Raw genomic sequence first — 18,555 nt, 5'->3', positions numbered from 1 at the left:
ACAGAAGCGCACTAAGTGGAAATGAGCCCGGATTGTTTATTATGCGGAATTCTCCCCACTAGAGCATTCTAGGAAGAGATTTTTTTTTTACTGGCTTTAGAACTCTCAGTAAACAAACTGCCAGGACTAAAGATGTTGCCGCATGTGATGCAGTTCATAAAGTGAATCGGGAGAGGAAACATTTTACAATGGGCAAACACTGACAAAATAATTTAGAAATGAATATTACAACAAATAAGCACTTTCATTCATAATGTCATTTTGACTACAGAGTCTGCAATCCATTACGGCTTCTAATTTTTTGTGTGGATCAATTCTAAAGTGAAGTATTGTGCATTTTAAGAGTCACATTTCAACAGATATAGGCCCGTATTTACAAAGGCTGTCCTTCCGGACTGAATTCTTTTAAAAATTGTTTCATATCATAGACTGCTAAAGCATGACAGACACTGCAGGCATATGCAACATCTGCAGTGACAACTTATGTAATAAATCCAGGACTATCTACATTACAACATTTTTGAATTGCAGTGTGCTGGATGTGGCTACAATTGTATGACTGCTATTTTACCAGCCTTTTAGCATTCTTTGCGATGATCAGCAGTGCAGCCAAGCAATTATATATATATATATATATATATATATATATATATATATATATATATATATAGCTAAGTGCCTCAACCTTCAAGCAAGAAGAAGTAACGCCCTGCCCCCAGGGCCGGTCCAAGCAAGAAGAAGGGGCCGGTCCAAGCAAGAAGAAGAAGTAGCACCCTGCCCCCAGGGGCAGTCCTACACTTGCCGCCGAGCTGGAGGGGGTAGCGGGCAGGAAGGGGGTATTGGGCACAGCGGCTGGGAGGGGGGGTCGGACCCCCCTCCCTCACCTGGGTCCCCCATTTGCGCTCCCCCTCTAGCTTAAGTTCAGACCCCCTCCCCGCCGCTGTGCCTAATCACCCTTCCTACCCGCCACCCTTTTACACGGCGTATGCTACGCCGCGGGTCCGCTACTTTATTTTATTAAAATAAATATGAATTATATATGGCAGCCTCCATTGCTCCGCTCACTTCAGGTGTCCTTTAAAGAGTAACTATAGTAAAAATAATGTAATGAATACAATTTTTTTTTTTTACAATATTTATAAATCATTTAGTCAGTGTTTTCCCATTGTAAAATCTTTCCTCTCCCCGATTTGTAGTCTGAAATTTATCACAGGTGGCAACATTTTTTGTTCCTGTCAGGTGATCTCTGTGGAATGTTTGTTTACTGTGAGTTCTAAAGCCAGTGGAAAATATACCTGGTCTTCCAAAATGCTCTGGGTGTGAGAATACCACAAATCCAATCAGCCTAGGCTGAGCATCACTTAGAGGGTGATGTCACATACCAATATACAGCAATATATGGATATAGGAAGTGTTCATGATGCTGAAAACAGGAAATTACTATAAAAGTGGGCATCCTGAATAATACTGCATTCTACTATGTGTCACTACAGTGCCTCTTTAAAAGAAACCTGAGGTGTGAGACCTATGGAAGCTGCCATATTTATTTCCTTTTAAACAATGCCAGTTTCCTGGCTTTCCTGCTGATCTTTCTATCAGTAGGGTCTAAATCACATATCTGAAACAAGCATGCAGCTAATCCTGTCAGATTTGTCATAGACATCTGATCTGCATGCTTGTTCAGGGTCTATGGCTTAGGGCCCATTCACACTGGGGATCGCAAAACGCTAGAAAAATCGCTAGCTTTTTGCAACTGTGATTTTTTTTGTGATTAATGCATATTTTTTATTGGACATTTTCATTATTTTTGAGCGTTTGAAATTTGCTTTATCATTTCAATCGCGATTGCTCTAAAAATGTGAAAAAGCGCTGCTTGCACCACGTTTGCACTTACCGTAAATTGCCAGCGATAATGGCAGTGAGATCACCACCATATACTTTTAATTACACTAGTGCTTTTCAAAGTGCTAGTGATTGTCAGCAATTTGGCGATCGGCGGTAAATGCCCACAAATCGCCCCAGTGTGAATGGAATACCTTAAAGTATTAAAGGCAGAGGATAAGCAGGACAGCCGAGCAATGCGCATTATTTAAAAGGAAACAAACGTGTCATATTCCCCTCACCTCGGGTTCCCTTTATCTCCTTCCAAGGATGTATGTAAACCTTTCTTAATTTTAGTCTTGGACTCTCATATAGACCTTGTAATAAGAAATGAAACAATCAGACCATTGCTCAGTTTATACAGAATTTTTTCCCCTTCAAGATACGATCCCGAGTTTCTTGCTCAGACTGAGCAGCCGCACAAATGAGGCCTGCGGTTTGATGAAAATTAACAGTAGTTTTGTAAAGCGCACATCAGGGGATTGCAGTCCAGCCTTATCTTTAGTTCCAGTCAACTAGCAATCCTGAAAGAGTTTGCATCATCATCAGAGCAGGCGATTCTGCTGGTGAACCTAATCAATCCACGGAATACTGTGGCTGTGCTGTGTAACAAAGCTAAAATAGATTTACAAATGGGGTTTTAGGGGATAAGCTCCTCCACAGGATTACATATTGATTTTTTAAAAATAAAAAAGCTTATCATATAAGCCAAAACTAAGAGGAAAAAAATTCAACCTATGCAAAAAAAAAAACCTTCAGAAAAAAAGCGCTCACTTCAAAACGTACAGCAGAGCAAGTCATTGCGACAAAGTGCGGGAGATACATTTATTGAAGTAAGAGAGTGCAACTTCAAGGCCCGCTGCAGCTCAGGCTGTAATGAACTTAGCAGAGAGTGATACAGCCATAGGAAGAGAGAGGTGGTAAGCCTAATTAGAAGAGATCGCAGCTGAAAGTCTAACCATTTGGGGACAGCCTCCATGTGTTTACCAGGCTGCATTGCAAATATTTGAGAAAGAAGAAAATGACACACCAAAGGCTGTTACAGCAAAAAGCTGTATTGAAGTTTAGGTAGCAACACACAACATGTTTCGAGTGGAACCCTTCTTCAGGTGTACCACCCCTTGAACACAGGAAATCTAAATATGGCCCACCGCCAAGAAATAGAGCATTAGTAGCAAAGAAGAGAGTCTAATATTGTTTTCCAGTACAGGAAGAGTTAAAAAAAAGGGTCAGTTATCTATGCAAAAGAGCTTCTCTGAGATATTCGACCCACTGGGTCGAATATAGTCCTGTTTTTTTAAAGCATTTAAACAGCCAAGAAACAGTGAGCTTGAGATTAGGTTTTACTGCAGAAAAGTTCAAAGGGTCATTATTTCTGCTTTGTTTTATAGCTTAAAGCCATTGTTACCCGTCGTAAAAAAAACAAAAGCCAGCTACTCACCTAAGGAGAGGGAAGGACTCCGAGCCTTCCCTCTCCTCTCCCGGTGCCCTCCGTGCAGCTCAGGATCCTCCGTTCAAAGCCCCCACTGCGGGGGACTTTGGAAGTCTTCAGGAGCTGAGTCCTCCTGAAGACAGACGGCTCCATACTGCGCACGCGTGATTACGCAATAGAGGGCGCTCGCGCATGCGCAGTATGGAGCGGCCCGTCTTCGGGAGCCCGAGTGCTCCCGAAGACTTCCGGAACCTCCCTTTGGTGGCGGAAGTGGCAGTATTTGACCGAATTGGTCGAATGCTGCTACGGGGGATCCTGAGCGGGACCGCGCACTGGGAGAGGAGAGGGAAGTCTAATTAGGACTCAGCCTTCTCTCTCCTTAGGTGAGTATCTGACTTCTGTTTTTTTTAGGATGGGTTACATTGACTTTAAAAGACAGTGTGGTTTCCAAACTGTAAACATGACAGAATAATGCAATGTTATAAAAAAAAGCTATATAATTGAAAATAAAAATATGAGACTTTCTTTGCTACTAATGTACTATTCGTTATCCATACAACACACACAATTCATCATATATATATATATATATATATATATATATATATATATATATATATATATATATATATTAGCTTCAGGTTTGCTTTAACTGGATCACATTTCTGAAAGGGATAATTGTTTACGCAGTTCCTAAGGCTAAATTCACAAGGACAGTTAATCCACATGCTTACCAAGCAGTAACTTCACAGTAACATCTACTGGAATTTGCTGCTAATGTGTAATGTGACTAAATGCTGGAGTTTATGGCAAGCTAACTGCACTCTGTGTCGGTGTTTGACAGGCGGTACTGTTGGCAGGCGGTAAATGGACATTGCTCAAAGCTTTTGACAGGTGGTCAGAAACACACGCATGAACCCATAGCCTGACCTGAATGCCACCGGAAAACACAAGTGTTTCCATGGTACAGCTGGGTCACTTAGGGCCTGTTTCCACTAGCCGTGGTGCGATCATTGCGTCGCACGCAAACTGAAACTAATGCAAGTCAATGGAGTAGTTTCCACTGACACAAATTTACCTTTGTGTTGCAATGCGGTACAGGGAAATTATGAATAAAATGCTGCAGATTTCCGCAGCGCCTTTCTGATTCCCATAGCGCTAGTACACAGCTGCATCCGGACTTCCGCATGATGACTGGAAGTCACCCACGGCTGGATGCGACGATCACATCGCACTGCAGTATGTGGCTAGTGGAACTGGGCCCTTACTGAACTACCTGCCAACTGTCCTTGTGATTTAACCCTATGATCTGTCAGCCAGAAGATTTCAGCTGCTCTAAATGTTTTAAGATATCATCTAATCTATTACAAATATCCAATCGTGTATGGTAGCCCTAACATGACCATAAACACATTGTTCTGATTGATTTCTGACCAATTTGATTGCATCTGCCAGTAATCTATTAAATCCAACTGATTGACTTTCAGTTTTGTACAGTTTATCGATCAATAGCCTATAGCATTGCACTGAGCAGTGCACCACCTGCAGTTCAATCAAAGCTTGGTAGGGGAGCGATCACGATCATCAAATTCCTATCAGATTGGGGGCTTGCATTTTTGAGCCATACTAGACCTGTGTATGGCTAGCTTTAAAGGTGCATACACACGTCTGATTTTACGTCCGATTGTCGTTCAAACCGGACATTTAAACGACTTGTCATTCAAACTACAAGTCGTTAAAATGTCTTGTACACACAGACCGAGAAAACGGCTGTTATGCTAATGTCAACTAATTTATGTCATTTGACTGGTCAAGGAACTGGATAGAACAATGGACCAGATCAAAAGACATTATGTTAGAATGGCCATTACTTGTACAAACGACTCACAGTTGTTTGTACACACATACGGACCTAACTGTTTGAACGATCGTTAGTCCAAGGAATCCTCCAAGCGGATCAGTCAAAACTGCTGCTATTAGTCTAACGATCGAACATACACACATCCAACTGTCGTTCAATCGACCTGTCTGAACCACAAGTTATTCGGAAAAAATCAGACGGGTCTACGTACCTTTAGGCTTTTAAAGGAAAGCAATGCCCTCTTTAGTCAAATCAGAAGCATTCAATTGGTATCACTCAATCACATATAAAGAGTGCAGCAGAGGAAGGCAATGTCCACTCTCTTTAACAAAGAAAGTAAATTGTTAGTCATTTTAATGAGCTGACGCCTGTGTGAGAGGTCCTGGAGGTGGCGGAGGGACATTGCTGTGGTGTAACCTCCAATAAATCACTTTGCAGGCTGCATATGCACACACATTGGCAGGAGTTTTCAGTTTAGAGCAGTGTGAAATTGACAAGCTGTAATGAAGCAACTACAAAGCAAGACAATGGACACGCAAGATGTGTTTAATGAGTATGACAAAAGTTCCTTTTCTTCTCTTCCTACAAGGAAATTCCGTTACTGTGCATTAATCAGCAGCCCGCTCTGTGCAGCAGCCAGCTGCGGAAATCGGGACGGAAGAAAGTTATGAAGCTCTTAGCAACAAATCAGCTTCACATTTCAGTTTTAAAAACCAGACTCAGATGCCAATTGGTCGCTATGGGCAGAACTTTCAATCGTACAGACAAATGTCCTTTAATACAGGATTTCAATTCCGTGGCTGAGAGATCACTTTCATTGTTTTGTATATTTTCTGCAATGCGCCCATCAGGGCCGGTTTAAGCAACAATGGGGCCCCAGGGCAAAATAAACCTGGGGGGCCCCCCCAACATATACCCCGGAACAAAAATCGGCATTAGGGCACCTTTTTTGCAGCTGGAATAGTCAGGGTGTGAAGTCCCAATCGGTCAGAGCTCCACATTCTGGCTATCCCAGCCTGCATGGGGGACAAGGGGTTAAAAAGTTTCAGGAGGGGGGACCCTACATAATTTTTTTTTTTTTCTAAATTCCCACACTCTAAACATAAAAAAAAAAAATTGGGAAAATAGGAAAAAATGCCAGGGATCTTCATACAGCCATATTGCGGCTGTATAGCGATCCCTGGCCAAAGCGCTGCAGCTGCGTATAGACCCCCTGGAAACCCTGTCAGGAAATGTATTGCTCTTTCGTTTGATGCATGTAAAATTACACTACCGTTAGGTTTGCTACTAAAAGTTACATTTACCGCATTTAAAACTATACTTTTTTCCTTCTAAACTTTAAAATCGATTTTCTCAAAAACTATAAGGTCTTTTTGAAAAATTGTTTTTTCCTCTTATTCCTAATGCTCTCCTTAACATATCCTGCAAATGTAGGGTTTCTAGCATTTAAGGTGGATTTGCTATTAACCATTAAAGTCGGCAGGTTTTTAAATGTGTTTTTTTTTTCCTTTGAAACTTTAAAATCTATTTTCTCAAAAACTATAAGGCCGATTTGAAATTTTTTTTTTCCTCTTGTAGCCACTGGGGGCCCCTACAAGCTCTGGGGCCCTGGGGCAGCTGCCTCCTTTGCCTTAATGGTAGCGCCGGCCCTGGCGCCCATTCAGGGGCGTAACTACAGGGGAGCAGCCCCTGCATTTGCAGGGGGGCCTCATAGCTGTGGGGGCCCTCAACCGTCGCATTCTCTGATGCTCCAGGTCAGGTGTTTTTGTGGCTACACTTGTTATGGGTGTGAAGATTCTGATGGCCACAATTGTTTTATGACCCTTGTGAGATGGGCCTTCAGGCTGTGAGGGTCACCAAGAAGAGGAACATGGGTTGTGTACATTAAGGAGCCCCATTAAAGTTTTGCTAGGAGCCCCATGCTTTGTAGTTACGCTCCTGCACCCATTTATATATTTCTATAGCGTCAGATAGCTACTAATGTGGAAGGAACAGTAGAAATGATTACCTACCAGATCAGCCACATGAGTCATTACGAGGACCTACTACTGTAGCAAACTAGCAAAGCTCATCCTACTAATATAATAAATGGGAAAGTTCTGATGTTTGGATGTTTGTTACTCGATCACGCAAAAATGGCTGAACGGATTTGAATGAAATTTGGCACACACATAGTACATTACCTGGAATAACATACAGGATACTTTTTATTCCCATAACCAAAAAGGGGGCGGAGACAAATACAAATTTCACTGGAAAATGTAAACTGCAGCCATTCTTACACTGTTAATGGCAGGGTTCTCAAACTTTGCACAGTTGGTCGTTGGGTGACTGGGATTAATATTCAGAAAGGTGGGTGGAGTCTATAAAAGCCAATCAAAATTAACCTATTGATTTTAAGGGGAATATTTGCACTGCTGCCATTCTTGCACTGTTAGTGGCACAAGCCTCAAACCTGGTACAGTTGATCATTGGGTGACTAGAGTTCAATTTCAGAAAGGGGGTGGAGCCACAAACAGCCAATTAGATTTGTTTCATTCCAATGCAAATTATTGATGCCAAACACCGCAAAGCTCACAAACTTGGTAATTGAGTAATTGATTAATTGTGCGTTAGGGTTAGAAAAGTGGGCACAGCCAACACCAGCCAAATACCTAAGCGGGCAACGCTGGGTCATAAGTGGGCGGAGACAAATACAAATTTTACTGGGAAAATGTAAACAGCAGCCATTCTTACAATGTTAATGGTAGGGTTCTCAAACTTTGCACAGTTGGTTACTGGGTGACTGGGGTTAATATTCAGAAAAGTGTGAGGAAAAAATTACCTATTGATTTTTCAGGGGAATATTTCATTGCTGCCATTCTTGCACTGTTAATGGCACAAGCCTCAAACCTGGTATAGTTGATCATTGCATGACTGGGGTTTACATTCATAAAACAGGGTGGAGCCACACACAGCTTATATGATTTGTTTCATTTCAATGCAGATTATTGATGCCAGAGACCGCAAAGCTCACAAACTTGGTCATTGAGTAATTGATTAATTGTGTGTTAGGGTTAGGAAAAGTGGGTGCAGCCAGCACCTGCAAAATACATAATCGGGCGATGCCGGGTCATCAGTAGGTGGAGACAAATGCAAATTTCACTGAGAAAATGTAAACTGCAGCAATTCTTAAGGTGGCCATACACTGGTCGATTTGCCATCAGATTCGACCAACAGATAGATCCCTCTCTGATCGAATCTGATCATAGAGGGATCGTATGACTGCCTTTACTGCAAACAGATTGTGAACCGATTTCAGCCTGAAACCGTTCACAATCTGTTGTGGTGGTGGTGGTGCTGCTGCCCCCGCCCGCCCGCATACATTACCTGCTCCGCCGGCGCGACTCCAGTCCCCCGGTCACCGCTGCTCTGTCTGCGCTCTGGTCTCCAGGTCCGGCATGCCTCACTTCTTCTAGCCCGGCAGGAAGTTTAAACAGTAGAGGGCGCTCTACTGTTTAAACTTCCTGCCGGGCTAGAAGAAGTGAGGCATGCCGGACCTGGAGACCAGAGCGCAGACAGAGCAGCGGTGACCGGGAGACTGGAGTCGCGCCGGCGGAGCAGGTAATGTATGCGGGCTCTATTGCGTCGGTCGTCGGGCACTCGAATGCCGCTAGCGATGCGCTCTTTACCCGCGGGCGATCGACGGGATCGGACGAAATGGATCGAAATTCGGCGTGTAGCGTGAACGATTGGCAGCAGATTCGATCCCAGTGATCGAATTTGCTGTCAAAACGGGCGCAAATCGGGCCAGTGTATGGCCAGCTTTACACTTTTAATGGTAGGGTTCTCAAACTTTGCACAATTGGTCACTGGGTGACTGGGATTAATATTCAGAGAAGTGGGTGGAGCCTACAAAAGCCAATCAAAATTCACCTATTGATTTTCAAGGGGAATATGTAATTGCTACCATTCTTGCACTGTTAATGGCACAAGCCTTAAACCTGGTACAGTTGGTTATTGGGTGACCGGTATTCAAATTCAAAGGGGTGGAGCCACAAACAGCCAATCAGATTTGTTTAATCTCAATGCAAATTATTGATGCCAAAGACCGCAAAGCTCACAAACTTGGTTATTGAGTAATTGTGTGTTAGGATTAGAAATAGTAGGCGGAGCCAACACCAGCCAAATACATACCTGAACAATGTTAGGAAATAAGTGGGTGAAGAAAAATACAAATTTCATTGCGCAAATGTAAACTGCAGCCATTCTTACACTGTTAATGGTAGGGTTCTCAAACTTTGCACAGTTGGTCACTGGGTGACTGGGATTAATATTCAGAAAAGTGGGTGGAGCCTATAAAAGCCAATCAAAATCCACCTATTGATTTTTAAGGGGAATATTTAATTGCTGCCATTCTTGCACTGTTAATCACCTGTACCTGGTACAGTTGGCCATTGGGCGATTGGGGTTCAAATTCAGAAAAGGGGTGGAGCCACATCCAATCAGATTAATTTTATTATTTCATTGCAAATTATTGATGCCAAAGACCGCAAAGCTCACATACTTGGTCATTAAGTAATTGTGTGTTAGGTTTAGGAAAAGTGGGCAGAGCCAACACTAGCCAAATGCATACCCGGGCAACGCCGGGCGTCCAGCTACTACAGTACCTAAATATAAACCTGCCTTCTTAACACTGAAGTTACTTGCAATGACTCAGCTTAATGTGAGCAAGAAGGAACTCTCATGATGCATCACTTCTGCTTTGTGTCCCTGAAAAGCCAAACACACTCTCACAGGTGATGCATCATGGGAATTCCTTCTTGCTCATATAAAGCTAATTAAAGCGGACCCAAACCAAACATTTTTTTAATTCAAAATATTTATTTGCACCACTCTGACACATACAAAGATAAATAAACACTCCTTCAGGCCCCTATGAGCATTACAGTGCATGCTTTTCACCCTTCTCTTTTCATAACTAGGGTTATACAGGTGGCAGCCATTAGCAATTCCTCCTTTGCCGGACACCATCTACTCCACCAGTTTGTCGAATTCTGTCCCGGCAATATGAAAGGAAGGGAGGAGGTCCTCCAATAAATGTAACATATTTTATATTTGTCATCATGCAGCTGAAAAAAGGCTGCTATTTATTATTATAATTTAGAAAATAGATTTTATTTCTGAAATCTTGTATTTTTAATTTGGGTCCACTTTAATTGCTACTACCCTGTTTTAAAAAGACAGATTTTATTTTTTTAATTTCTTAATGGAGCTATTATATAGCTGGATAAGTGAGCTAGCGAAGGATTTGGGAAGCCTCTTGATACCACCAATGAGGAAAGTATCTAACTTTCATATTATCATATGTTAAATACTACTATTCATGAGCACAAAAATCTACCTTGGAGATTTCCACCGACCCTGGAACGTGAATAAATAAAATCAGGGTATGTCAGCAGCAGCTGATAGATTAGCTAGTACTTGTTAGCTAACCAACTCCGATTACTTAAGTGAAGATCAGTCCAACCCATAATATCAAACCAGAATTCTTTGATAACTTTTTGAGTATTCCCCCACTATATTCAATATTTCTATATTCTATCAAGTTATTTGTATTCTAATCTCTACAATATCATATATATATATATATATATATATATATATATATATATATATATATATATATATATATATATATATATTTGTTTTCATGTCATCTAGTTTCAGCAGCTTTGGCAACTGATATATTTCTTATGCCAGGAGCTGGTTAACGTTAAAACCTAGTTACGGTCTTATTAGATGTTTTCCTAATGCACACATTTTTTTCTTTTAAATGGAATGTGAAATCTTACAAATTGTTTAATTTTGCTTGAGCTCCACCTGCTGGTTTGCTTGGTATGGAGAAAAGGGGTAGACTTGAATGACTTCTTGTTGTTAGGTTTGGTTACACAGTTTCCTGTACGATCAGGTTTGCGTTGGCAGTTCTGGCGTTTTAACTCCCCAGTATTTGGCTAACCAATGACCTTATTTGGAAATACCCTTCCTGTTGTTTCACCTTAAAAGGGGGTGGGAATTTGGTAATGCAGCTTCCTTGTCTGCTATAGATCCCATTTTCACCAAAAGGTTCACCAGCTTTTCCCCTAGTATTTGGCTATCCCTAACCAATGTCCTGTAACAAAAAACTCAATGCATACCCTTAACATTAACACCTTTTCTCATGCCTCCTTCCAGATACTAAACCCTTACCCCTAGATGACCTGTAGCTTTACACTTTTCCAGCACACACCCTGTGCAGGAGCATAAATCTATACATGAATGGGGATCTCTGATTGGCTAGCAAAACCATGTGACATAGCTGAACATATGAGAAGGGTGTGTAAAATGGCCTCCTCAGCCCTCACATTGCGTCTCTCCCTTTCTGCTTGAATAGTAAGCAGAAAGGAGATAGCATTAGGGCCCTTTTCCAGAAGCCGCTGAACTGCGTGCTCAGTGAGCAGTTACCAAGCAGCAGTGAGCAGTTTCGACTCAGCAGCAAGCAGTTGCTAGGCAGTGGCAAGCAGTTGTGAGAGTTCAACAGTCTTTTCACTGCCTATCAACTGCCAAAGGAAAAGGGCCCTCAAATTAAATGGTACAAAAATAAATACAACAGTTTATTTTTTAAATAAGTAAGGACACAAATAAATATAAATAAATACATGAAATCCATTCCAGTGTCTAGTGGTATAAATTGATCACATTCAGTGGTATTTCTAACATTTTTTCATTGTAAGTTTGTTTGTTTTATTAACAGCAGTCACCACCAAATACATTCATATATTTATGTGTAAAACACCCACATTTTTGGTGTCCCAGAAATTCAAGAAACATGTACCGGTATTCTTCATTCAGGTAACATCCCACTTTGTAGGAAAAATGTAAAAAAAACATTTTTTTCCCCTGCTAATTTTTGCCAGATTTTTTCCCGAACATGGTAATTAACTTGCTTTAAAAAGCCATACCTGTCCACAAGAAAGCAGCAGAACTATTCTGCTAATACACAGTGCAATAAAAAGAAATGTATTAGCGGTTAAATGTAAATGGCAGAATGTGTTTTCATCACCCTCTGGCAGGAAAGCTGGTATGCCATGTTCACTTGTATCAAAACCTACAAGTATTCAAATTCCTTGTAAACAAGAACCTGGAAAAAAAAACACTGGCCGAGGGCATAGTTCTCCCCAGTCATTCCTCCTGTCACATGACGCTCCTTGTGTGTCACTGCAATGACCCCCCCCCCACCACCATAGCAACAGAAAGCATCACAGCCTCTGCCCGGCACTGTCACGTAATCGATTCCAGATCCCTCCTTAGTGGACTAAGTGACTTTTTGATCTCCATCCCCCCCCCCATTTTCCGAATCTACTCCAGGCTATTTAGATCAAAATGTCGGTTTGATCCACCTTGGTACCATGCTGTGCCACACAACAGCACAATTATGCTGGTGCACATGTAATGGGGCAGAGCTATAATGTAAGAGGTGGTGCTGGCCCCCGCCCTCATCTGACCCCTACCCTCCCGGATCCCTTCTGCTCAGCACTTAGCAATCACCCACATCTCCCCCTCACAGCAGAAAAACAGGAAGTGCTGGGGTGGCCTTGGTGATTGCAAAAATGCACTGGAAAGGGTTAAATATCTGCTTAACGGAGGCTTCCAAAATCTGTCTCACAAGTTGCATGCTAGTTCCAGGGCGGGGAACCTACTTTGCTGCATCACTGCAAGGTCTGCTTTCATATGACCAGCTTTGTTAGTCAGATAATGCCAGCTTCCTTATATCATGAAGGACAGTAAATACAGGACAACAGCTATATGATTCTGAGTGCACCCGGTGCTGTGTACTCATGAGGGTAACTTTGTACCTTATGCCTGTAGTAGGTTTGGTCTTTGTTGTTCTGTAACCACCAATTAGATTCAAGCTGTACTGGACTTACATAAGAAACGACAAAGCCATTCAGTGTATGGTCATGCCAACACCCAGGGAGAGCTTCCCAAGCTGCCTGCCTGTGTATGAACTCCAAGGCTGACTTCCACGTTGTATTTATCTGCTCCACAATGCTGTGATCTTGCTTCACATGTGACAGATTGCCTTTAAAACAAGACCCCGAGCGCCAGCCTCCCGCTGAACGCAGCTTTTGTGTCCATTTAATCCAAAATCTTCCATTCTTTTGTGGCAATAAAATTACTAACCAATTCCATTTCTTCATGTTGCGCTTAAATGTGGATAGACTGATGGATATCAAAGGCTGTATGAATTAAGTTACGTTTCTTTCTCAGACTTCAGTTTGCTGGGAAATCTCCAGACTAATTACAATTGATTTAATATAGATCCAGGTATCTTATCAGGTGAGGCAAGAAATTAACATGGGCAGTCCATAGGTGAAGAGGTCAGTGTGGAATAGTAAGAGACTCTTAATCATGAGGTAATATTGAGGCATAAGCAGCATAACACCACATACACGGCTAGTCACAAACACTTCATATGTATACGGTTTTATACAACGTCCCTACTTTGATGATGAGAAATTACAGCAGCTGTAACTATATAATACAAACCACGCATGCTGAGAACCATGATAATTGTACATGGTTTAGCGTACTGGAATCGTTTCATCCTTCATACTCACCAGAAGGTGGATCAGATCGGGGAACTCACAGCGACGTGACCCAATAAACGAGCGTTGCCCCATCCATCTTCCTACTGTGGGAACATGCGACAACACACGACGTGCTTGAGCGAGAGTTCAAACAATCGCCGCATGTTTTGCGGGAGTCGCCAGAAAACGAAATCCTCTGTGACGGTTGTAATCGCCATGCATCGCAAAACACCATTCGTGTGATCGCACATACGTGACAAAATGATGGTTTGTTGTGCAAAAAATTGCCGGTCGCGGGATAAATCATGTGAAAAGTGGTGTTGTAGGTACGAGCCTTTAAAGGAAATAAATTTGGCAGGCTCCCATATTCTTCTTATTTCAGTTGTCCTTTAAAGGACAAATGAAATGAGAGGGGTATGGAGGCTGCCATATTAATATCCATTTAAGCAATACCAGTTACCTGGCACTCCTACTGATCCTCTGCTTCCAATACTTTTAGCCATGGACCCTGAACAAGCACGCAGCAGATCAGGTGTTTCTGACATTGTTGGATCTGACAAGATTAGCTGCATGCTTATTTCTGTCGTAATTTAGACACTACTGCAAGCAAATAGATCAGCAGGGCTGCCAAGAAATTGGTATTGTTTAAAGAGAATCTGTACTCTAAAATTCTTACACTAAATAGCATACCATTCTATTCACTATGTTCTCCTGAGCCCCTCAGTGCTGTTTCTGCCACTCCCTGCTGTGATCCTGGCTTGTAATTCCCAGTTTTTTTTTTACAAACAAAAGACCTGTCTGCTAACCAGCATGTGATAGGCTGAGAGAAGCTCAATCTGTGACTCATACAGAGCCTGCAGGGGGCTTGGAGATGGTGTGTATAGCTTCTGTCTATTACAAGCAGAGCAGCACATTCCTGCCCAAGTGCCTGAGCCCGACAAAGCCACCAAAGGAAAGAAGATTAGATTATGTAACAGAGATAATACAGCCACTGAGCAACTAGGAAAGATTGCAGTAACATTACAACAGGTATAGGAACTTATAGGATAGAAGAAATAAGGCTGAACATTTTGTTACAGAGTCTCTTTAAAAGGAAATAAATATGGCATTCTGAGACTTCAGAACACAGTGCTTTGTGTCCCCAGGGAGAAAAGCACTATAAAATACTAATATTGTCTGAAGTGAGACAGACAGAACAGTTACAGAAATTTGAAAAGTGATGTACAAGTGTGTTGGCCCGAGGTGGGCTCAAAAAATGAAATAAAAAGTAGGCTACCTGATCCGCAGGGCTAAGCGGATCAGGTAGCCACAAAAAACCGCCACTCCCGTGGGCCGCAATGACCCACCTTCACTTTCCGTGACCTCTGGGTCAGGACGCTGCAATTAGAGACTGTCTCTCGTAGTGTGCAGGGAGGCGGGGGAGCGGCAGGAGACGCAGGCAGGGAGTGAGAGCTGCCCAATGGCAGCTCAGGAGACCCTGCAGGAATGCCCTTGGCGGGTGTTTTGAGCAGGGAATCTCTCTCCTCTACTTAGCCTCCGAGATGGCGACAAATATTGTCGCTAATTGCAGGGGGCTATAGCGTGGCGGTTGGGGGGGGGAGGGGCAGAGAGCCATGTCATTAGGCAGAGGACATGCCTTTGTGTCCCATCTGCCCCTGAAGATCCACCTCTGGTTCTCTTTAAGTAAATAGTATATGTATGGGGCTCTCACCTGGCTGGCATAGATAGTCGCCTTTTCATATTATAGCTAGAGCTAAATGTTACTGTTGGTTTAGGTTGGCAAATTAGTCTCAGGCAGTAATTGGTTGCCGACATGCTGTGTATGTATCACATTTATATAAGAGATATTGAATGAGAGGTACTGCTGTGATCCATCTATATGTAAATATTTAAATATTTTATTAAATTTTATAAACTATTGTTTGGGTGAATTGATTTCTTAAGTCACGTCTTCCCTAACCATAGAAGGAATATCTTAAGCAAATTTCTAGCATAGATTGCTTTCAAACCAAATTGTATGTGAAAGATATTCTTTAGTTTAGAAACAGGATGTTGCATTAGTATAAAGCTTCCATGGAGCTTCTATCAGTTATCATTGCTTAGGCAAAAATGTCATAGTATGGCAGAAGTATTGCTGGAGAGTGATGTCATCTGTAACTCACACTATACTAGGTATGCCAAGAAATATAGGCACAGGCTTGACGTTAATGACTAGACAGGTGATGCTATCCCAAGCCCAAGCAACAATAGTAAAAAAACAACATGGCATTCCCCATGTTTGCATCACAAAAGTAAATATTTTATGTGGTGTTTGTAGGCCTTGCCCTCAGTTACATTATGGACAGTAGGTATTCATTTGAGCTAGCCATGCATCTACCGTTATTGTGTCCCGATTAATCAGATTAGGTTATTTTAAAGGCGCCACAACAAGCATGCCAATTCGACAATTCAACTAATTTCCGGACAAAATTTGTCTAATGTATCGATCGAGCAAGCTGAAATATCTCGGTACAACGTGGTCAATCGGGTGCATGGTGGTAACTGCCACTGTCCCCCAAATATAAATGTCACCACCCCTGATGCATGGGCATTGTAAATCTCACCTGTCCAGCTGCAACGACATCCTGTCTCCTATGCCGAGTGTTGCCAGGTGTGTGTGATGTCACGCGCAGTGTTCGGTGTGACGGCAGCGCTCAGGGGAGACAGCAGAGAGCGGGAGGTGGTGCCACTGGATAAGTGCGATTTACTATGCAACGGAAGGAGGTAAGGGGTGGACATTAACATTCGGGGGGCAGTGAGGAGAGCGGAATTAGTGGCGTCGTAAGGCTGATTCCTGAAAGATTTCTTGCCGAAATCGATCAGGAATCATCCCGCAGAGAATGGGGAGCCAACGGATCTTTCATTGATCAGAGATATCTGTCGCTTTTAGCCGATCTGCCCATACATCGCTAGAAAAACAAAACCCCATAAAATCTAAACAACTAATATTTGATAAGTGTGCCCGACAGTAGAGTACAACTGCACATCTTATCATGCATTGACTGTATATGGGCCAGAAAACCTCATTGCTTTAATGGATGGAAAATTTCAGTAGACTCCCGGATAATGACAACCTTCAGCGTTTGTCTATGGACGCACATCAACTCTTCAGCTCCCTTTCTGACATATATTGTACTGTTTATTTCATACCATCTTTCAGCCTCCATGAAAGTTCCTCAAACTAATTACAATTGATTGAATATGGATCAGGAAGCTTATCAGGTGAAAGAAGAAATTACCCAGTGACAGGATGAGAGGTCAATATGGAGCAGCTGACATCCCTCAGCCTTCCAAGGCTGGTTGGGGCTCAGCGACAGAACGTGAAGCTATCCTCAGCACTCCTCCTGCACTCTAGCGGACGTGAATACAAACCTCACGTATCATGGCTGGCTTTACATCGCTAATAACCAGCAGGATTATTACTTATTAGGAAGGAACAAATCCTCAGTGTTCATCATTATGAGCCGATCTGAGGAAATCTGTCCAATATGTTTAAAAGGAACGTTAACTCATTGACTCTGGACATCTCGCACTTACACATATATGAAGGACTGATGGAATGAAGCATTGAGGTAGTTAACATTTCCCCCTTTATTACTCCTTACCTTCTATTGCCAGCATGGCTCGCAACTCTCTGTTCAGTAGCTCAAACCGTCTCTCTAGGTCATGTTCCTTTTCCCTATAGGCAAGTTGAGCGAGAAGAAGAAAACACTAAGTTCATCAATATGTTAATTAGGAAATCATTAAACACTTTAAGGGACCTTTAGTGAGCATTGATTTAGGGAACTCATAACTGACTTTCCCCTAATGCATTAAGCCACTTCACACAAATGATACACAAACCAAGTGGAGGTCTCTGCGGCTGACAACGGTAAACACACATTCATTATATAAATCACCTCTATCTGCCATTTCACACAACACATAAACCTTCTTAATGGACAAACACATAGAAAATAAGATGTAAAGTATATGCTTATATTTAAAGTGCAGCTAAACCCAAAAGAGAACTAGGCAAACTCTGAAAGCAATCATTGTTCATTAGTGTAAATTACAAGTATTACATTAAGAACTGAACTGTTTAAAGCAGCAGGATAACCCATACTATCCTAGAAAAAAACATATAGTATGTATTGGATAACTAATTGTTCTTCTTACATAACATATGTATTGTACTGTTCAAGTTTTGATTTCAGTGAATTTTATGCAGTAAATAAAGAGAAAACTGTTCCTGGCATTTGCCACCTTAACTCTCTCTGACTGAAGAGAATCCTGATGTCATTTCCTCCCTTACTTTTTTTCCCCTCCTAGAAACTGCACTATCATAGCTAGCTTGCTTTGTAAACACACAAAAACACAGTATAGATCATATTACAACAGCTCACTGAACTGCCCTTAGCCAATCAGCGAGGAGCAGGAATGTGGGAGGGGTGATGACAAGCTTCCTTCTTGTTGGCAATGTACCAAATAGAGCCAGGCTGACTGAGATTTACTACAGCAGAACCATTTCTGAACAGATTGGAGTGCTTGCAATGCAGGGTCAAGTTGCAAGCTGCATAATAAATACAGAGCAGTGGGTAAATGGAATTTGGTTTTGTGGCCGACAATCCCCTTAAGCAAAAATAATCCTGTGTGTAACTGTGAAGCTATGCATGGAAACTGGAGAACTCTCTTACCTGGTATCTTCTGTTACCAGAGATAAGTTCTAAAGGTTCGTATACACGTCCGATAAA

At 42.1% G+C, this 18,555-nt stretch overlaps 1 protein-coding gene across 9 annotated transcripts in view; it reads right to left on the bottom strand.

Moving 5' to 3' along the window:
• EHBP1 (EH domain binding protein 1) overlaps window positions 1-18,555 on the bottom strand; it is a 558,994-nt gene that overhangs the window by 34,296 nt on the left and 506,143 nt on the right. For all 9 annotated transcript variants that reach the window (XM_068232339.1, XM_068232340.1, XM_068232344.1 and 6 more), the window contains one exon: window positions 17,428-17,501. In XM_068232339.1, coding sequence (XP_068088440.1) covers window positions 17,428-17,501 — 74 coding nt within the window. The remainder of the gene's footprint in view (window positions 1-17,427; window positions 17,502-18,555) is intronic.

This window comes from Hyperolius riggenbachi, chromosome 4 (genome assembly GCF_040937935.1).
Source record: "Hyperolius riggenbachi isolate aHypRig1 chromosome 4, aHypRig1.pri, whole genome shotgun sequence".
In the NCBI taxonomy this organism is placed as follows: Eukaryota; Metazoa; Chordata; class Amphibia; order Anura; family Hyperoliidae; genus Hyperolius; species Hyperolius riggenbachi.
Note: the sequence above shows the minus strand (reverse complement) of the source record. Positions and strands in the feature narration are given on the sequence as shown.